We start from the raw sequence: 23,415 nt of genomic DNA, 5'->3' as shown, positions 1-23,415 counted from the left end.
CTGAACTGGGTTCTGTGATTGGTTGTAAGGTGGAACACAAACAAAGGCAGAAGTTACACAGTGATGTTTCCCATATGCTGTTAAATGAGAAGGGGATGTTGATGAATAAACACGTTACAAATCTGCCCCACTCCACACAAATATTCGACAAACACATAGTTTAAATACATAGGGTAACCTTGGGGAGATACTCAAAAAATACACTATTAGGTAGAACTTAGGCGCACACACGCTTCAGTGATCAATGCTTTTCACCTTACTCCTTCTAAGGATAAAGAGGTAAGGAGGACGGAAGGAAGGTTACTCAATAGGGGAGAAATTAGGACTGCAATTAACACTTTAGAAGCCAGCGGCATACCGAGAGAGCCTTGTTTTAAGGCATGAGTTGTGCCCTGGACTCTGCCTCCCAACAAATCGACTCCCAGCCTCACTATCTCTCTCTTCTCGGTCTCTCCTTGCCCTGGTGGAGTCTTAATCAAATCTAGCACATCTTTGAAGAGTTGAGTACAGATGGCTGTTCCCTTTATCGCATCGCTGGGCCTCCTGACCCGAACCCAAGCTAACCCGGAACTGTCACCGCCCCAGGCACAGAGTAGCTTCAGCAGAGCCAAATGGACAGCGAGCCTTACCCACCCCCCCTCCACTCACGATGAACGTGCCTATTTACAGCCTCCGCCGCATAGCTGGGTTTTTCATAAACTAACCCCGCCCGTGTCTGCCACACTGCTTGCGTTGTATTGCTATTGCAGCAGTTCTGTATATCGCAAACAAACCTGGTCGAAAGGCAGCTGCTGATGCCACAGCTGTTTCGTCACGGGGCAAGCCTCCACGTTCACTTCTCTAAAACGTGCATGCAATTAAACTAAAATCCCAGCTATTTTAGGGCAAAACCGTGAACCAACCCATCTGAATTGAAGAGGTTTCAATGCTTTGCTGCTGTCCGTTTGACTTACAACGTGCTTTCTCTTTCCACAAACTCGATGTTTGTGTTCCTTTATTTTGATATGCTTTAAGTATTACTGTCACACACACAATACCAAACACACAACCACACACACATGCCCACACAAGCAACCACAAACACAAGCAACCACACACACACACAACACCACACACACACACAACCACACACACAACCACACACACAACCACACCTTCAGTGCACACTTTCACCAGACATAGACACCATCAGTCGTCAGTGCACGCTTCCACCAGGCACACACACACCACCAGCCGTCAGTGCACGCTTTCACCGGGCACAAACACCACCAGCCGTCACTGCCCGCTTCCACCAGGCACACACACCACCAGCCGTCACAGTGCATGCTTTCACCAGGCGCGCACACACACCACCAGCCGTCAGAGCACACTTTCACCAGGCACACACACACACCACCAGCCGTCAGTGCACGCTTTCACCAGGCACACACACACACCACCAGCCATCAGTGCACGTTTTCACCAGGCACACCCACCCCCAGCCGTCAAGTGCACACTTCCACCAGCCATCAGTGCACAATTTCTACACGCACACACACCACCAGCCATCAGTGCACACATCAATTGTTAACGCATCCACAATTAACTATTGTAGCAATCGCAGTATGGCGCACTTTACTTTTAAACCTATCCATCTAAAGCGCAGCATGCCACCATTGCTACAAAAATAAACATCTTTTTGGCCTACAATTTATAGACTTTTGTTGCAATTGGTGTTGCAATATTTAGCAATGCCAATAGCTCAAACGTAATTAATGCGAGACCTAATGCATTGCAAATGCTTGTTCTTTACTGTAACCTGGCTGCGCGACCGAGGGGTGGGCAGACCCTATGGACAAAGTGCGCAAACGTGTGTATGCATTACCTGTTAGCTCCTGAGGTGACATATCCTTGTCCACTGTATGCGATCCCAGGCATGCGGCCTGTGTACGACCCACACTCTACCCATTCCAGGTCTACACCTCGGACTATGCGGGGATACAGGGCCCCCCCCCTAAGTGGCGGACAATGGCAGTGATTGGTTGACAGATACCCCTCCCGGCGGCGCCGTTGAGCAGACGGCACAGACTGGCATGGTCCATCGGATATGGCTCAAGCCTAGCAGACCCCCAAGAGCGTATGCACTGTTAAATGTTTGCTTTTTTTTTTTACAGTTTCATGTTCGGCACAGCAAAGTTCAGAGGCTGTGCCTCCAGAGTTGGGGTTTGGTATATGGAGGGAACCGTCTCCGGGCTGATTAGGCCGAGGGCCATAAAGCATTGCATTCTGTTGTCCCTTTGGACACCTGTATTTGGATATGGCTAAAGAGAGAGGGAAGTATAGGCTGGTTACGTGGAATGTGAGGGGGTTGGGGGCGATACAGAAGCGACATAGAGTACACGCCTTCTTGATTCGCCAGAGAGCGCATATTGTATTCCTCCAGGAATCCCACCTGACACAGCCTGAGGTGCACACTTTACGGAAAAAATGGAGGGGAGCTGTGCTTTCCACAACATACTCTGCCTTTTCCAGGGGAGCCACGATATGGATACGTTATGGGGTCCCCTTTGTGGAGCTAGAGAGGAAAACAGACGACCAAGGGCGTTACCTTTTGGTAAGGGGCACACTAGACGGTATACTGGTAGTCCTGGGCTGTATTTATGCCCCAAACTACGACCAGGACAGATTCCTTTTGACGGTTGGTAGGGCCCTGGCAGGCTGGGCGGACATCCCGTGGATTCTGGGGGGAGACTGGAACATGGTCCTAGATGCAGGCCTAGATAGATCACACCCTCCCCTTCAGGCGGCGGGAGTTCATAAAATGTCGGACTCGTTTAGCACATGGCTTCAGGGATGGGGATTAACTGATGTGTGGCGCACACTGTATCCGACACTTAAAGAATATTCGTACTGCTCCCCACTGCATAACCTACACACCCGCCTGGACAGATTCGCTTGCACCAATTCCCTAACGACACAGTGTGTATCAGCAGCGTACCTTGCCAAAACGTTCTCGGACCATAGACCATTAACGCTAGATCTGCAGTGGGGCAGGATTCCCTCACCGGTACCCACCTGGAGGCTCAACCCCTCATTACTTGAGGATGGCCCGTTCCGTGCCCACCTTGAGGACACGCTAACCGGCTACTTCAGAGAAAACTGGGACTCTGCGTCCTGGAACCTGGTAGTGTGGGATGCAATGAAGGCTGTGGTGAGGGGGGCTGCGATAGGCCGACTGGTAGGCGCCAGACAGGAGGTTCATGACAAACTCTGTACGGTGGAGAGCCGTCTGAAAGAGCTAGAGACTGCGGTGGGAACGGACCCAGGTCACAGAGGGGACCTACAACTGTGTAATGTTGAGCATGCGGAACTCCTAGAAACCTTACGGGTTATTGACTATAGGGAATATTTGAGGCGACAGCAGGCGGAGGCGGACAGATCGGGAGCACTGCTGGCGCGTCTGATCAGGGATACCCCTGAGACCCCAGTGATTACGAGCGTCCAGGACGACACGGGCAGACAGGTAAACACGCAGTTGGAAATTAACTCTGTGTTCAGGACTCATCTGGAGAGGTTGTATGCCACGCCCCCTAATAATAACCGAGATGCCATGGTGGATTTCCTGGATGAGTTGGTACTCCCAACCCTGCCTCGGGAGATCCAGACGGCCCTCGCCGAACCCATATCGCAACAGGAAATTAAAACTGCCATCCACACCTTAAATCGGGGCAAGACTCCGGGTATGGATGGTCTGCCCGGGGAGTTTTATCAAACTTACTCCGATACGCTGGTGCCGGTCCTGGAAAAAATATATAACACTGCTTATGAGGTCGGCATTCTGCCGGCCTCGAATATGCAGGCCTTGGTCATTTCCATCCCGAAACCTGGCAGAGACGTTCTCGATGTGGGTAATTATAGGCCTCTGTCTATGCTCCCTTCAGAGTATAAAATCCTTATCAAGGCTATCGCCATGAGGATACAAGCCCACCTCCATGGCCTGATACACACTGATCAATGTGGTTTCCTCCCGGAGAGAAGCACTTCCCAGAACACGAGGCGACTGCACGCCCTGATGTCCACCGCCCCCCCGGAGTTCCCGAGAGCTGGCTGCATAACCCTTGACCTACGTCAAGCGTTTGACTCACTGGCATGGGACTTCATGTTTGAAACCTTACACCGTTTCGGCTTCCCGGATGACCTGATAAAATGGATTTGTCTATTGTACACGCATCCAACGGCTAGGGCGCGCACCGGCAGACATACTTCGGACAGTTATGACGTGCACAGGGGCACCCGACAGGGATGCCCACTGTCACCGCTGTTGTTCGTGCTCACATTAGAACCCCTGGCGATTGCACTCCGGACTAGAGCAGCGGAGGCGGGCATTATGGTTGGAGATACTCATAACCTGCTCTCCATATACGCTGACGACATACTACTGTTCCTCCGAGATCTACGGGGTGACCACAATCAATCAATCAATCAGGTCATTTATAGAGCGCACTACTCACCCGTAGGGTCTCAAGGCGCTGGGTAGGGGGGGGGTGCCGTTACTGCTCGAACAGCCAGGTCTTGAGCTTCTTCCTGAAGGAGAGGTGGTCTTGGGTCAGGCGCAGGTCGGTCGGGAGTGAGTTCCAGGTCTTGGCAGCCAGGTAGGAGAAGGACCTTCCTCCTGTTGTCGCTCTTCGGATGCGGGGGACGGCGGCGAGGGCGTGGTTGGTTGATCTGAGGAGGCGCTTGGGAGTGTAGAAGTTGATCCGGTTGTTGAGGTAGCTCGGGCCTTGGTCGTGTAGGGCTTTGTGCGCGTGGGTGAGGAGACGGAAGGTGATTCTCTTGTTGACCGGGAGCCAGTGCAGATCTCTCAGGTGTCCGGAGATGTGGCTGCGTCGGGGGATGTCGAGGATGAGTCTGGCCGAGGCGTTCTGGATCCGCTGGAGTCTCTTCTGGAGCTTGGCGGTGGTTCCGGCGTAGAGGGCGTTGCCGTAGTCCAGTCGGCTGGTGACGAGGGCCTGGGTGACCGTCTGCCTCGTCTCGGTGGGGATCCACCGGAAGATCTTACGTAGCATGCGCAGGATGTTGAAGCAAGAAGAGGAGACGGCGTTTACTTGTCTGGTCATGAAGAGGGAGGAGTCCAGGATGAAGCCCAGGTTGCGTGTGTGGTCCGTCGGTTTGGGTGCGGTGCCCAGGGCGGGGGGCCACCAGGAGTCGTCCCAGGCGGATGGCGAGGAGCCCAGGATGAGGACCTCCGTCTTGTCCGAGTTCAGTTTCAGGCGGCTGGTCGTCATCCATTCGGCTACATTTCTCATCCCTTCGTGCAGGTTGGCTCTGGCGGTGGCGGGGTCGTTGGTCAGGGAGAGGATCAGCTGGGTGTCGTCGGCGTAGGAGATTATGTTGAGGTTGTGTTGGCGTGCGATGGCCGCGAGGGGGCTCATGTAGACGTTGAAGAGGGTGGGGCTCAGTGAGGATCCTTGAGGGACGCCGCAGATGACTTTGGTGGCCTCTGACTTGAACGGTGGTAGGCGGACTCTCTGTGTTCTTCCGTCGACGAAGGAGGTGATCCATTCCAGTGCCTTGTCCTGGATTCCGATGTTGCCGAGGCGCTGTACTAGGGTGCGGTGGCAGACAGTGTCGAAAGCCGCGGAGAGGTCCAGGAGGATGAGGGCCGCTGTTTCTCCGTTGTCCATCAGGGTTCGAAGGTCATCGGTGGCAGCGATGAGGGCGGTCTCGGTGCTGTGGTTCGCTCGGAACATCTACACACACACATCTAGCGACGGTCTTTACTCAATTCGAAAGGATCTCTGGCTTGGCGGTGAACCCCCGAAAATCACTGGGTTTCTTTTTCAGAGACGGACAACAGTCCACTCAAATACAATTTGGCGCTCACGAGATCCAGGTGGCTCCAACTACATTTAAATACCTTGGTATTAACGTGTACCGGAACCCTGAAGACCAGATTGAGGGCAAAGTGCGAAGAGCGATCAAAGGCCTCCGGGGTAGCGTGACCTTCTGGGCGTCCTTGCCCCTATCTGTAATGGGCCGGGTGGCAATTTCGAAGATGGTCCTTCTTCCCCGAATACTGTACTACTTTGTGAATTTACCCGTCCTCCTCCCACAACACATATTCACCACACTAAACTCGCTGCTAATTAACTTAATTTGGGGATCGGGTAGACGGCGGGTGAGTCTCAAGAAGTTACAGTTGTCCACCAGACAAGGAGGCCTGGGGGTACCGGACCTGCGAAGCTACTACTATGCTAGCCAACTTCAGTGGCTGACGAGATGGGTGGCGGGCAGACATCTCCACGAGATCGCATTCACGGCAGCCAAACTGGCGCGTGGGGACCTCCATTCCCTCCTGCTGCCTACGGCCCGGATTCCCAGAGAATGTCACCCCCTACTACTCGTGGCACTGAAATGTTGGCGGAAAGCGCTAAGGTACACGGCAGGAACCCCTCCCTATGCGGACAACATCCCCCTAATCGGCCTCCCGACTCCACAGGGGACTCTGTCCAGACGTAGATTACGACCCTGGACAGATGCTGGGGTAGACAGGGTGGGAGACTTATTTGGAGATGGCACCCTATTAGATCATGCTACCTTCGCACATTCCACAGGGGCCCCGCAACGACTGTACTTGTTGCACGCCTCGGTGACCCACTATGTTAGACGCACCTGGGCTCCACAACGCACTAAGCTGGACCAACACGAACTGGTCCATCTCCTCCACTACATGGGGACGGGCGGACACTTAGTGAAGTGGCTTTATGTGGGTATCAGGGAACACGCAGCTTTGCCCCTCACCGCACTTAGGGACCCTGGACCACAGACACAGGGGAGGAGATCACAGACGGCGACTGGAAGACCATCCTTGGTCACCCTAGGAGAGTGTCCAGGAACGTTAAGTTCAAATTTATACAAGCCATGGTTTTGCACAGGGCCTATCTCGCTCCCCAGAGACTACATAGGATGTTTCCTAACACCCCCCACAACTGCCCTAGGTGTCGGGAAGATGATGCTAATATTATTCACATGCTTTGGACATGCCCGAGAATATGTAATTACTGGGGGACAATTAGGAATACACTGTTCACTATAACTGTTCTACAGATCCCTGAGGGTGCCTTGCCCTGCCTGATAGGCAACAGGAAGAGACCCAAGGCCTGTAAGGCACAATTGAAATTTATAGACTTGGCTCTCTTGTTGGCACTCCGCACCCTCACCATGAGATGGAAGTCACCTAGACCCCCAGATGTAGAGGTATGGAGGTCTGATATGCTGAAATGGGGAAAGGCAGAGGCTGCGGAGCTGCGCAGGGAGGAACAGAAGGGCCACCGTAAATACCCCATTGCACAGGACTGGGACCGTATGTTACTAGAACTGGAGGACGATAACCCAGAACTGTGACTGACACATATTGTATGATAGCATGCTTGGGGTGAGGAGTGTCCATGTGCGGGGCTACCTAGCCTGCTTACACCGGTAACCACGCCTATCCAATGTAATGTTCATTCACTCAGGCTCAAAACTGGTATATCCATCTTATGGACGTTGTACACGGGGACTGCCAGGAGACGGGTGGAGGGAGGGTGGAGGGAGGGGGGAGGTGGGAGGGAGGGGATTTGTTGAGGCAATGCAGTATTCTACGGACGCGGAATACAAGATGTATTACATTGTTTCTGGGACTGTTACGAGGCCTGATAAATAAATGGATAGTAGGAATGATATGCCAAAGTTAAGTTAAAGAAAACGGAAAAGACTGACACTATGTACGATGATAAAATGTGCATTGTAATGCCTGATACAGTCATGAATAAAGAGTTTTAAAAAAATATATATATCTACTTTGATCAGAGGTGGCTGTCAATCTCATTATTTAACCCCTTCCATGCTGGTGACGGAACCTCTCCGTCACCAGCCTCGGTCGCGCTGTGCTGGTGACGGAGCGGTTCCGTCACGGCCTGCTCGGCGTGCCCGCGCAGCGCTGATTTCGTGCCTGTGTGGCACGTTCTATTGAGCGAGCGGGGCCGTGACGGAACCGCTCCATCACAAGCACAGCACGCCCGAGGGTCGTGACGGAGTGGTTCCGTCATGAGCATGGGAGCGAAACGCAGCCCCCCTCCCTCCCCCCTAGCGCTGCGACGGAATTGCCGCCGCAGCAAAGGGGTTAAAGAAGGGATTTACCAGAGAAATGCATGTTTTACTGGTTTGTGCCTTTATAATAAGCTGGTAACATGGAAAAACACCAATTGTTCACATCGCCCTAGAGGGCATCACATTCTGGTTCCATGCATTTTGGGGGTCAAAGGTCACCCAAAATTAAAACTGCCATATCGTGGGCCCCATTGGGCGATTCGGACAATCTTGCTTTTGCTCCTGTGGCGAGCCCTAGCCACATGAAGCCCTTTTTTCAGGCCTCTGGGCATCCAAGGTGACAAACTATCCAGGGGGCTGGTTTCACTCGCTCCATGTGCCAGCCTTTCTCCTTGTTTTCCCTCTGGGCCTTTCTCCTCCTTGTGCTGAAGGTCAGTCTTTCCTCCAACTAGTCCTCAGGGGATGACCAGCTTCCCTAGTCCTGGGTCTGCCCCCACTGGTCCTGAGGTCAATTAGTCCAGATGGCAGATAGAGGGTTTTTTCCTTCCAATTGCAGATGGCATTGGCCTCCAGTTCCAGTGTCCAGCAGAAAAGTACAACCAAGAGAGAGATCCCTGCACAGCCTTCTGGGATTTTTCAAAATGGCGTCACTCCGTGGCCACTTGCCACATCAGCTCTGGGGGTCTCAGCTCCACACCTCGCTGACATCACTGCTAGGGCCTTCCGAGCAAACTTCAAAGTAGTCTCTCTACTGGTTTGGCTCAGCGGTCTGGGCTCCCCCCTTTGTTTAGTGGGCTTGGTAAGGCTCCCTTCCTGGCACAGGATGACAACTCGCTGACTGATGTAGGGCAGGCTGCCCTATACATTTCACTTCTCAGGAACCGACTTAAGAGCTGTTAATTGCTCCCTTTGTGAGGGGAGGCCTTTGTTCCTGCAGCTGGAGAGAAAAGTAATTACCCAGCCCAGAAGGGTGACAAAAGGCTTGAGCTCCGATCCTGAGCTGAGCCAGAGAAATATAACATTCCTGGATGACCCATAAGAGTACAGACTTTGGACTTTACAGTATTGTTCTTTTCACACATTTTACACTGTACATTGGTAAAACACTGGTGTCTGTACGCCAAGGGGAAGAGGAGCTGCACTCTAATGCAGCCTTTCCCATGAGTGTATATCGGAGTAACACTGCAGACAAGACAGTAAAGCACACTGCTTTTCCCTATGAGTGTACGCTAGCATTATAAGGGTCTAACCCACGTCAGTACCCAATCCCACAGAGTCCCTCCTGTTTCAGGCTACCTGTGTGCAGGTCCTGGACTGTGCACAACAGGAGTCTCCCACGCGCAAGCCTCATACGTGAGCACACACATGTGTACACATGTTCACATGTAACCAGCCATATGCCCCTTACCCTTGTTGCGTCGCAATGGCCTAATCTTAAAAGGTGGACACTGGTGGTAAACACACACAGTCCTCTTTGCCATGAGTTTACCATGGGTGAGTCACCGGTTATGCGGCTCCTCCACAGTTAATGGTAAAAAAACAGGCAATCAAGAAAAAAACGAATCCGAGCAAATTAGATGGGCAGGACCACCTTCTAACAGACTTAATATGAAGAGAGATTCCACAGGTTGAAGAAATACACTTGTTTGATTTTTTTAACAGACTTTATCATATTTAAGTGCTGTTGCAGTATATTTTACATGGCAAATATTTTCAGGTCTTGGCTCATACATGAGCTCTTAAAGCCAAGCTAGACTGTTGGCTCGGCACTGCCACCTCTAATGTACCACAAAGTTAAAGGAGGCTCTTTCAATTAAAATATTTGCTTATGATCACTCAACTGGTTAAGAAGCATGCAGCTTGATGTTTCATGAACGCTCAGAGGTGTGCAACTGCGTTTGTAAAACTTTCACTTGAGACAAATAAACAAAGGCAGGACATTAATTTAATGCTGCGGGGAGAATGAGTGCCTCGAGGCACAGTGTGAAGGGGAGTTAGGAGAAAGCTAGTTAGAGTGATGAAAAGTGGGGCAAGAGAGAGAGAAAGAAAAAATGCACCTGACAAAATGTGAAAACAAAAACAAACTTGGCCTAAACATAAAGTTCCATTTACAAATGTGGGACAGTTGAACAATAACCGATTGGTCTCAAACACTTCAACTTAACTTCTCAGTTGCAGGAGCTAAGATTGCCAAACCCGGTCAGTTTTCGCAATCCAAGACAGACAGGGTCTGGCTCTAGTTCAGGGATAGGTTTGAAGTCTGTTGCTTGCTACGCTGGTAGTCTTTCAAAAGCAGGCTGCACGATAGGATAAGAACAATAAGGACACTTGTGATTCACCTACAGTGGTACTAGGGGAGAAAAGGAACGAAGGTGAGCTTGGTACACCCGAAAGTAACTCCAGGCCAAAGAAACAGGGCCAATGAAAACAATCTAAAAGGGGATGGGGGATGATGGGCTCTAGGATTGACTCAAACCTACATTAGGACTACTGTTGCCAGTCCAGGACTGTTATTTGATAACCTAAGCATTTTAAGTGTTGTAGTCTTGTTTTGGATTACATTGAACTAGTTCAGCTAACACCACTTTAATCAAAGATTTGTGGGTGAAAAGTTAAAGATTACAGACAGTGCCCGTAATGAGCTGGAGTGAGGTGGTCGCATTATTCATACTCCATTGTCTTGAATTAAAAAAATAGCGTGCAATGATAGTTTGATACATGGATGCAGAGACAACAATGAATCTCCAATATAAGAGTGATGGAGACAGACAGTATTAAACTGGTATGGTTGATGAGGGTAATGTGCCATATGGATGTCACGATTAAACAGATCAGTGTACAACAGCCTGGGGTCCCAGTCATCTGCCCTCAAACACTTATATTAAGCATAGAGATAAGGGCCTTCTTTATACCATATCTACCTGGTCATCTTTGTGCGCTCCCGCCAGCGAGTTCTATAGCCGCCTTGCTCCCTGTCAAGGGAGTAGCAGCTGTGAACGAGCCCGACACAGACCTGGGCACGAGCCGACCCAGGTCTGTGAACGCTCTTCAAGGTTGAGCAGCTTGTGCACGTTTGTTGGACGTCAGGCGGCTGCAAGCCCGCCAGACCAATTATCCCAGCATGAAACTCTACTTCCTGAGGCGCCACAAGACCAATTATCCCAGCAGGAGTCTCCACTTCCTCAGGCGCTGCAACAATTATCACAGCATGAGACCCACTTATCACAGCATGTCAACAGGCCCCCAGGCTGCTGGAGCACTCAACTATAATTAATGTGCAGTTGAGTGCTCCAGCAGGGTGGGGCAGCTCTCTGCATGCTGTGATAATTATCACTTTGGGGCCTCATGCTGTGATAATTTGGGCAGGCATGCTCTATTTGCAGCACTGAACATTTTCAAAGAAGGCGAAGCAGTGACATTCATTGGAGACACTCACCCTCACCCCCTCACCCCTCACACACCTCCTCACCCTCACACCCTCACCTTCACACCCCCTCACACACACCCTCACATACCCTTACCAGCACAGCACAGCACAACACAGCACAGCAAAACACAACACAGCAAAACACAGCAAAACACAACACAGCACAGCACAGCACAGCAAAACACAGCACAGCAAAACACAGCACAGCACAGCAAAACACAGCACAGCACAGCAAAACACAACACAGCACAGCACAACACAGCACAACACAGCACAGCACAACACAGCACAGCAAAACACAACACAGCACAGCAAAACACAGCACAGCACAGCAAAACACAGCACAGCAAAACACAACACAGCACAGCACAACACAACACAACACAGCACAGCAAAACACAACACAACCCTCCCGCCCTCACCCCCTCACCCCTCACACACCTCCTCACCCCCTCACCTTCACACCCCCTCACACACACCCTCACATACCCTTACCAGCACAGCAAAACACAACACAACACAGCACAGCACAGCAAAACACAACACAGCACAGCACAGCAAAACACAACACAGCACAGCAAAACACAACACAGCACAGCAAAACACATTACAGCACAGCAAAACACAACACAGCACAGCAAAACACAGCACAGCACAGCAAAACACTACACAGCACAGCAAAACACAGCACAGCACAGCAAAACACAGCAAAACACAGCAAAACACAGCACAGCAAAACAGCACAGCACAGCACAACACAACACAGCAAAACACAGCACAGCACAGCAAAACACAGCACAGGACAGCACAGCACAGCAAAACACAGCAAAGCACAGCACAGCAAAACACAGCACAGCAGCACAACACAACACAGCAAAACACAACACAGCACAGCACAGCAAAACACAGGACAGCACAGCACAGCAAAACACAGCAAAGCACAGCACAGCAAAGCACAGCATAGCAAAACACAGCACAGCAAAACACAGCACAGCAAAACACAGCACAGCACAGCAAAACACAGCACAGCAAAACACAGCACAGCAAAGCAAAGCACAGCACAGCAAAACACAGCACAGCAAAACACAGCACAGCAAAACACAGCACAGCAAAACACAGCACAGCAAAACACAGCACAGCAAAGCACCGCACAGCAAAACACAGCACAGCAAAGCACAGCACAGCAAAACACAGCACAGCAAAGCACAGCACAGCAAAACACAGCACAGCACAGCAAAACACAGCACAGCAAAACACAGCACAGCAAAGCACAGCACAACCAAGCACAGCACAACCAAGCACAGCACAACCAAGCACAGCACAACCAAGCACAGCACAACCAAGCACAGCATAACCAAGCACAGCATAACCAAGCACAGCATAACCAAGCATAGCGTAATAAAACACAACAAAACATAGCATAGCATAACAAAACACAGCATAGCATAACAAAACACAACATAGCATAGCATAACAAAACACAACACAACATAGCATAGCATACCAAAACACAACATAGCATAGGATAACAAAACAAAGCATAGGATAGCAAAACAAAACATAGCCTAACAAAACATGGCATAACAAAACATGGCATAACAAAACATGGCATAACAAAACATGGCATAACAAAACATGGCATAACAAAACATAGCATAGCAAAACATAGCATAGCAAAACATATAATAGCATATCAAACACAACAAAACATAGCATAGCAAAACAAAGCATAGCATAGCAAAACATAGCATAGCATAACAAAGCATAACAAAGCATAGCATAGCATAACAAAACATAGCATAACAAAACATAGCATAACAAAACACAACATAGCATAGCATAACAAAACACAACACAGCATAGGTTAGCAAAACTAAACAGAGCAGAGCATAGCATAACAAAACACAACATAGGATAGCAAAACAAAACATAGCCTAACAAAACATGGCATAACAAAACATGGCATAACAAAATATGGCATAACAAAACATAGCAGAGCAAAACATATAGCATAGCAAAACCTAGCATATCAAACACAACAAAACATAGCATAGCAAAACATAGCATAGCATAACAAAGCATAACAAAGCATAGCATAACAAAACATAGCATAGCATAACAAAACATAGCATAACAAAACATAGCATAACAAAACATAGCATAACAAAACATAGCATAGCAAAACAAAGCATAGCATAGCAAAACAAAACACAACACAGCATAGCATAGCATAGCATAACAAAGCTTAGCATAACAAACACAACAAAGCATTGCGTAGCATAACAAAGCATAGGATAGCAAAAAAACATAGCATAGCATAACAAAACAAAGCATAGAATAGCAAAACAAAACATTACATAGCATAACAAAACACAGCACAACACAACACAACACAGCACAACACAACACAACACAGCAAAACACAGCAAAGCACAGCACAGCACAGCACAGCAAAACACAGCGAAACACAGCAAAACACAGCACAGCAAAACACAGCACAGCATAGCAAAACACAGCACAGCACAGCAAAACACAGCACAGCAAAACACAGCACAGCACAGCAAAACACAGCACAGCAACACAGCACAGCAAAACACAGCACAGCAAAACACAGCACAGCAAAACACAGCACAGCACAGCAAAACACAGCACAGCAACACAGCACAGCAAAACACAGCACAGCAAAACACAGCACAGCAAAACACAGCACAGCACAACACAGCACAGCAAAGCACAGCAAAACACAGCACAGCAAAACACAGCACAGCAAAACACAGCACAGCAAAACACAGCACAGCAAAACACAGCACGGCACAACCAAGCACGGCACAACCAAGCACAGCACAACCAAGCACAGCACAACCAAGCACAGCACAACCAAGCACAGCACAACCAAGCACAGCATAACCAAGCACAGCATAACCAAGCATAGCGTAATAAAGCACAACAAAACATAGCATAACAAAAAATAGCATAACAAAACACAACAAAACATAGCATAACAAAACACAGCATAGCATAACAAAACACAACATAGCATAGCATAACATAACAAAACACAACATAGCATAGCATAATAAAACACAACATAGCATAGGATAACAAAACAAAGCATAGGATAGCAAAACAAAACATAGCCTAACAAAACATGGCATAACAAAACATGGCATAACAAAACATGGCATAACAAAACATGGCATAACAAAACATGGCATAACAAAACATGGCATAACAAAACATGGCATAACAAAACATAGCATAGCAAAACATATAATAGCATAGCAAAACATAGCATATCAAACACAACAAAACAGCATAGCAAAACAAAGCATAGCATAGCAAAACATAGCATAGCATAACAAAGCATAACAAAGCATAGCATAACAAAACATAGCATAGCATAACAAAACATAGCGTAACAAAACATAGCATAGCATAACAAAACACAACATAGCATAGCATAACAAAACACAACATAGCATAGCATAACAAAACACAACATAGCATAGGATAGCAAAATTAAACAGAGCAGAGCATAGCCTAACAAAACATAGCAAAACAAAACATAGCCTAACAAAACATGGCATAACAAAACATGGCATAACAAAACATGGCATAACAAAACATGGCATAACAAAACATGGCATAACAAAACATGGCATAACAAAACATAGCATAGCAAAACATATAATAGCATAGCAAAACATAGCATATCAAACACAACAAAACATAGCATAGCAAAACATAGCATAACAAAGCATAGCATAACAAAACAGGATAGCATAACAAAACATAGCATAACAAAACATAGCATAGCATAGCAAAACAAAGCATAGCATAGCACAACACAACACAACATAGCATAGCATAACAAAGCATAGCATAACAAACACAACAAAGCATTGCATAGCATAACAAAACAAAGCATAGGATAGCAAAAAAACATAGCATAGCATAACAAAACAAAGCATAGAATAGCAAAACAAAACATTACATAGCATAACAAAACATAGCATAGCATAACAAAACAAAACCTATCATAGCCTAGCAAAACATAGCATACCAAACACAACAAAACATTTCATAACAAAACATAGAAAAACAAAGCATAACACACACAACCACACACACACAACCACACACACACAACCACGCACACATAACCACAACCACACACACAACCACAACCACACACACAACTATCTATCTATCTATCGCCCTGACTCTGTCTATCGCCCTCACTCTATCTGTATATCGATCTATCGCCCTCACTCTGTCTATCTATCGCCCTCACTCTATCTATCTAATCGCCCTCACTCTATCTATCTATCGGCCTCACTCTATCTAATCGCCCTCACTCTATCTATCTATCGCCTTCACTCTATCTTATCGCCCTCACTCTATCTATCGCCCTCACTCTATCTATCGCCCTCACTCTATCTATCGCCCTCACTCTATCTATCGCCCTCACTCTATCTATCGCCCTCACTCTATCTATCGCCCTCACTCTATCTATCGCCCTCACTCTATCTATCGCCCTCACTCTATCTAATCGCCCTCACTCTATCTATCTATCGCCTTCACTCTATCTTATCGCCCTCACTCTATCTATCGCCCTCACTCTATCTATCGCCCTCACTCTATCTATCGCCCTCACTCTATCGCCCTCACTCTATCTATCGCCCTCACTCTATCTATTGCCCTCACTCTATCTATCGCCCTCACTCTATCTATCGCCCTCACTCTATCTATCGCCCCCACTCTATCTATCGCCCTCACTCTATCTATCTATCGCCCTCACTCTATCTATCTATCGCCCTCACTCTATCTATCTATCGCCCTAACTCTATCTATCTATCGCCCTCACTCTATCTATCTAATCGCCCTCACTCTATCTATCTATCAATCTATCTATCGCCCTCACTCTATCGCCCTCACTCTATCTATCTATCGCCCTCACTCTATCTATCTATCGCCCTCACTCTATCTTTCTATCGATCTATCGCCCTCATTCTATCTATTTATTTAGATACTGATCGCCATCACTCTATCTATCTGTCTAGCTATCTATCGCCCTCACTCCTATCTATCTATCTATCTATCTATCTATCTATCTATCTATCTATCTCTCTCGCTCACTCAATCTCTCTATCGCCCTCTATCTATCGCCCTCACTCTATCTATCTATCCCACTCACTCTATCTATCGCATCACCACAGCATCACTAAGGGGCACAACAACATCACTATGCGCTACCACAGGATCATTGAATGCCACAGCATCACTAGTCGCCACCACAACATCACTCAGCGCCACCACCGCATCAATCTGTGCAACCATTTAACAACAACTGGGTCAAATATGATCTCTCAATGTTTCAAGCTTTATTACAAATGTCACAAAAAGAGGTTAGTATTTCACTTCTGTTCTTGGATTTTCGTCACAATAAAATACACTGAACATATTCTTCACAAAAGTTATTTACAAAAGTTAAAGCTATTTATAAATTACAATAACTTTTATTTAAGTATTAATTATTTAAAAAATTCAAAGCCATTGTTATTTGTAATATCAATACATCTAAGTCACGTGAATACAACACATATTGCATTACAAATGCTATAGGTGTCACAAGTTATAACTATTGGCATTGTAAATGACAAAGCTATTATTTTTGCTATTTTCAAAACCAACACATATGTAAAAAATGTGTCATTTACAATACCAATAGCTCAAACTTTCCTAATGCGAGACCTTATGCATTGCAAATGCTTGTTTATGTTCTTATTGTATCTGCCTTCCCAATCATCCAGAGCCAATCTGAAGCCAGACTACCTTACACGCTCACAGCCAAGGAATTATGAAGCTGAGGAATTATGGGATCACAGAAGTGTAGAGTTAGAGAGCTCACTTATCATGCTAAATCCAAACGTAACCACAGTTTGTGGGAAGGTGTACTAGTCGCTAACTGCTGGATGTGTGGAACTAGTTTTAATTTTCTTCACTTTATAACATTATTGGACCTCATCGAGTAGTGGCTTAATATAGCCTTATAGCCCGAGGTAGCGGGCTATACTGGTCATTAAATGCCCGCTCTATTTTGGCTCGGCCCTTTTTTTTTTTTTTTTTTATTTAGTAAATTTTTTTTATTGATAAAAAAAATATAAGTGGAATATACATTGGCAGTTTTTTTTTTGTATATACAGTCCATTTGTGAATGCGCGCTTTTCCCTTTGGTTTCCCCCAGGTGAGAGGGGGGGAGAGTGAAAGGAGAAGAAGGAGAGAACGAGAGAAGAGGAGGGGGGGGTTGTAGGGTGCCTCACTCGTGGTTATGGTTGCTGGGTTTTCCTCAGATGCTCGTCGAGTGGGCCCCACATGTGTACTTTGGCGTTGTGCTCCTTAGAGAAATTGCCTGTTATGTTGTCTGCTCCTCTCAGGAAGGTGACCCAATTAATCCACGTTTTAAAGTTCGCTTTGGCCGTGTTCTTCCAGTTTGTCAGGATTATTTTTAGGGCCGCTGTGAGGAGCAGGTCTAGTAGGTCTCTCTCTTCTCTGCTGTTTAGGTTTGCGGTCAGGTGTTCTGTTGCTAGGCTTACAAAGCTGATTGTTAGGTCTGCTTTGAGCATGTCGTTTATGAAGGTGTTGATCTGTGTCCAGAACTTCTTGACTTTCACGCATTTGAAAATGAGGTGCTCGAGTGTTCCTTCCTCTTTTTGGCAGTTCCAGCAGTTACCCGATTCTGCAATGCCGACCTTGTGGAGCTTGGACGGTGTCCAGTAGGCTCTATGGAGGAGCCAGAATTTGTCTAGTTTCTTGTGGAAGGCTTCTGTCATCAGGAGTGGTAGCATGGTTAGCGTGTAGTTTATCGCCGGCGTTATCATCATTTTGATAGTTTCTATCCTTCCCCACCAGCTTATGTATTTTGGCGACCATAGTTCTAGTCTTTCTTTAATTTTTTTCAGCGTTAGGTCCTCATTGTGCTGAAGCGTGGATGATAGGTCTCTCCCAAAGTGCAGTCCTAGGTATTTGAGTGGTGGCCCTTTAATGCTATAAGGCTATTAGAACATTCCACTTCTGGAGGGCAGAAGGTTCCAAAAAAAACAAAGGCCTCAGTGAGCCCGCGGGGATTTAAATCTCCTCGGGCTCCATGAAGCCTTTGTTCAGAGAAAACACCTGGGAACAATAAACATTGGAATGCTGGAGCTCCAGGCTTTAACTAGCGATTAGAAGCTTGGGGCACTCCAGTGTCTTCATTGGAGCTCCCAACATTCCAATGTTCTAATATATATGGGGTAAAGTATCCCCTACCATACATTACAATGATACTGCAAGTCACAGGGGAGTTCCATGACCAGACAGAAGAATGAGTTCCTTTTTAACGTTTTGGAACTCCAAGGTTACCTGCAATATCCTTATGTGTGGCAGGGAATTTAATACATGGTCACACCGTAAGCTTTACCAAACACCACTTAAATCCTTTCATATGAAAGAGAAAGCATGTGTGCATAAAATAAGTATAAAAATAGGTTTGCTAGTGCAAAAACAAACACATTAAAAAGCTAGTAGGTGTCTGTTGTAAAAAGATATTAGAATAGGTTTATCCGAAGTCTGTTGTGAAAAGAAAAAAAGGGTACAGTAGCTCAGAATGCATTTAAACATGCAGAATGATTCTAACTTTAGTTTAATAACCAAGGAGTGCAAAAAAGAAAATGTTGCTATAAGTACCCTTTCTGTTTGTCACTGTACAGTTAGAAAAACAGAGCAGCTGAAAGAAAAGCAACGTTTTGTGACCTAATCATCCTTTGCCCTCGGCTACTGATACTGGCAGCAGGCACTGTGATGTCAGAACTCAACTATAATAAGTTATTACAGTTGAGCGCTTATGTCATTTCTTTACAATAAGCGACTGGGTGCATCACAAAGAAATTCGAGACTGTTTTAGACAGGGCTGCAGAAACCCATGTATTCTAAATTGAATACATCCTTCAGTCTTGCTTCAAACCATCACCCATCCTGGACTCCTACTTTGCACTCTATGCACCATGTCTACAGTAAATGTCCTTCTTGCTCTGGTCCCTCTTAAGCTGCATTTACCTTCAGACTTGGCTGGGAGTGAAGCGTGGTCACCAAGTTGTGCAGGGTGTCAAATCCCAGCTTGATGTTGAAGCGCCGCTTCTGCTCTGCTGAGATGTGTGTGATTCGACGGGTTTCCATCTAAGAGGAGGAAAAAATCATTTAATCATGACTCCTGTAGAAAACTTGTCAGTCAGCCTTGAGTAAGTCAATCACAGTGCGTCATGGAAGACAGAGGCAAGGATCCTACTATGATTGCAGATAAATCATAACTCCAGGAATTGTCTCCAAATAAATTATCATACCCAGTAAGGTCTACATAATGCAATCTCAATACTTCTGCAAAGTGGAGTTAGGTCTACTGCCTCACTCACCTGAGGGGGACGACAAATGAGGCTCCCAAAGCTATGCTTATGAAGAATGCGGAGTGCCTCAAAGTAATTTCCGTAAAGCTCTCCACCAAGGTGGGGGGGGGGGGGGTGAGGAAATGCTATTACAATTCCACAATCAGGCACATGAACCTCAACAGATGAAAAGGAGCGTACCTCACCTCCTTGTACAACACTCATCTCAAACTATGTGCATTCTAAACTCCCCCCCCCTCCCCAACTTCTTCTGAAACACTATCATCAAAACAGTAGCACTTTGGCAGCAATCTCACAGTTACTGTAACAACCTTCTACACTCTGCTACTCATGCTTCCACCTCTCAAGCAGCCAAGGAACACTGTCTACCCAGGTAGTCAATGCTGCACTTTGCTTCAGGCAATAGAGGACACAAGCACCTCTTTTTGCTACTGGTGACCACAATCCATCCTAACTACCTGCGGCTCCTACGAAGTATTACCAAGACCATTCTCCAGTGGTTCTCTTTCTATTCTGGATAACACATAGTGTTCCCAAAGGATATCTCCAGATCCCCTTCACTCCAAGTCTCTTGAGGGACTCCACAAGGCTCCAACCATGTACCCATTGTCTTCAATCTTTATGTGAAGCCTCTTTAGTGCTCCGTTAACTACCCCACCACTCTCTGCCTTTACACCCATTAGTAGGCCACAACACTCACTTTTACTGCAGGATTTCATTAGTGCAAGCAAATTGCAGCTTCCGTCTCATCTAACTGAGCATGGCAGCTGTAAAGCTGAACTACACCAACATATCAGAATGTGTTCACCTTCTTGGGGTAACTCATGAGAATCAAATTCTGTTGTCTCTGTCTGGCATGAACCTTGGGCTACCACCCTCACTCTTGTGCAATATATTTTATCTACATATCACAGATCTGCACTGGCTCGCCTCCTCATCAGCCTGCATCAAATGGAAAATATACTGAAGTTTTCCAAAAACTTTAACACCAGCAAACCAGATGAGTTTGCCACCAAGCGTATGATCTTCAAACAAGCCATTTTTCTGCTATGTGCCAAAACTGTAGAATGATATTCAACTGCATGCCATCATTAGTATATTGTAGGAATAATTTACAAACATTTTTGCCTGGCACTTACTGAGACTCCAAGCTCAGCTAAGGACTCCCCTTCAGTACAGGACCCTTATAACAAGTAATCTAGCTACAGCATCATATCAATCAATCAATTAACACCGATCAATGAATAACTCACATGTATAGCAATGGGACAGCCGTGAAACCCTTGTGACCCTTTACAAAAGTAAAGAATAACTGAATGATATATTCAGTTACCTAACCTACATAAACCTTTACAAGTGTACCATGTTTACTCTATTTTTTGTGTCCCTACAGTGGTTGTTGACCTCTGAAGACAGGTTTGCGTTTAAAAAGTATCTCGAAAATATGGAGTCAATAAATAGATGCAGAAGACTGCTTAACACCCTACTTAGTTGTAAAAGCTCGGAATCTGCAAAGGTCATGAGCATAATTCTGTAAAATACTTTACAGCTACACTCTCCAATCTTGGATGCTTCCGAGACCACCATATAGGACTCACCCTGATCGACGCTGGTCTGCCAGGGCTAGAAAAAGAAGTCTGAAGTCCCAAGGACAGAGTAGGTGACACCGATCCAGAACTCCGCCTGCTGTCACCTTGAGGAGAGGAAACAAACACAATGAAAAAAAAGGGGAAGATATGAAGTTTTTAATGGAGAAAGGCACCTTCTGAAATTGGTCACACTGCATGCACGAAATGTTTAATCTCAGATTACTCCAGATTCCTAGATAGGGTATGACCACCAAGATTTAGGATTCCACCCTTCCACTAATGTGTGTGTGCAAATCTAACAGTTGTATGATTGACCTGTGGTGAAGTAGTATGTTATATTAGTGTAGGCAATAATGGTCTTCTTAATCATCTAAACAGAGAAGAGACATTCGATTCAGTGTCCCTTGACAGCAGGGTTGAAACACAATCAACTGTATTCTTGTGCTGAGGTAATGTATTTGGGTTGGATTAACTACCCATCAATATTTGCTTTCTGTGGTTCTCTGATAAGGATCCTAGGTTATGGTTGTTCATACTCATGCCAATTAGTCTAATTGCACTGGAAGCTTAGATAGCTTCATTCCAAAAGGTGTGCTATCTTGCAAATTCATTTGTTGTACTCCATAAACTCAGATCATATTCTACTGCATATTAAGTACAATCATGGTCCTCACCATCACAGGTAACCACAAAGCAAACAGAAAACATGATCTTTTCCCTTTAATTCTAGTTCTAAAAGGCCACGTCTAAATGAATTTTATCTCAGTTTTTTTCTTGAGTCCATTCCTATGTTTGTCCCTCTAGAATGTATCGTTTTGTTATATGTTCTGACCCGGCCTGGTATAGCTCTAAGATGTTCCATTTATGGTCACTTGCTTACCCCTAATGCAAGTTTCTCTTCTTTCCGTAACCAATAAACTCTGCCAGCTAAGTGAAATCATAAGTGAAAACTTAATTTTAGTGTAGTTCATCAAAACGAATCCTAGTCAGCAATCACACCTGTTTATGTGTGGCCCATGCACCTTCTCCACTGCCCCCGCTCACAGATCATACGTGAAGCCACCTTGGCTCTGGGACGATATTCATATTGGTGAAGGAGAAGATCTGCTCAAGGAATAGCACTGTATGTTTGATAAAGGTGCTCTGTGCCTTTGGATGGTAAACAGGATGGATTATAAGAATGGGGAACATTGGTCTATCCAACTGTGTTGTGAAGCTCATCCTTGGGTGAGGGACATGAGGAAGTGGGAAAAATAAAACATGCTAGTTTTCATTACTGAGCTGATATTCTGTCAACACCACTGGGACAATCCAGGGGTGGTTTCGAAGACCATCACTACCCAATGCCAAACCAAAGGCCCAAATAAGGGTAGGCCGTCCAACGTCAATTCCACCAATGTCCCTTTGTTCTTGGACTGCCACTGACAGCATTATGGAACCAGACAGAAAAACGTTTTAAATGTCCCCCACATGCTAGGAGAACCTACCAGTGTGTCTGGGACATTTGTTAAGAAGGTCCTGAAATCAGACCTCCACTTTGGGGGTCCATCTCCAGCACTCATAAACGTAATGACATTTCCACCAAACCATCATCGGACAGTGACCACATCCCCACCCTGCTCCTCAAACTGGTTTCCACTAAACATTCAGAAGCAGTTTTTTGTGAAATATGTTAGCCACGACAGTAGACATCTTTAAATTTGGTAACCCAACTCCGACTAGTTCTTACACCTGAGAGTCTAGGTCTGCAGTATAGAAAGTTCTAACCACTAGGGTAGAAAGACATTGGAGCAGCAGTACCATAATAAAGCAAAACTCTCACTCTATGATGGTGTCCTGGGGCGTACGTCTGAGCCGTCAAGACTAGCTCTTGACAACAAGAAGTTGTCCA

The 23,415-nt window shown here is 46.4% G+C and overlaps 1 protein-coding gene across 2 annotated transcripts in view; it reads right to left on the bottom strand.

The window, feature by feature from the left end:
• Window positions 1-23,415, bottom strand: part of MLXIPL (MLX interacting protein like) — an 883,858-nt gene that overhangs the window by 90,709 nt on the left and 769,734 nt on the right. For both annotated transcript variants that reach the window (XM_078679572.1, XM_078679571.1), the window contains 2 exons: window positions 21,534-21,628; window positions 19,592-19,711 (listed from right to left, as the gene is read on the bottom strand). In XM_078679572.1, the coding sequence (XP_078535698.1) occupies window positions 19,592-19,711; window positions 21,534-21,628 (215 nt within the window). The remainder of the gene's footprint in view (window positions 1-19,591; window positions 19,712-21,533; window positions 21,629-23,415) is intronic.

This window comes from Lissotriton helveticus, chromosome 3_1, assembly GCF_964261635.1.
Source record: "Lissotriton helveticus chromosome 3_1, aLisHel1.1, whole genome shotgun sequence".
In the NCBI taxonomy this organism is placed as follows: Eukaryota; Metazoa; Chordata; class Amphibia; order Caudata; family Salamandridae; genus Lissotriton; species Lissotriton helveticus.
Note: the sequence above shows the minus strand (reverse complement) of the source record. Positions and strands in the feature narration are given on the sequence as shown.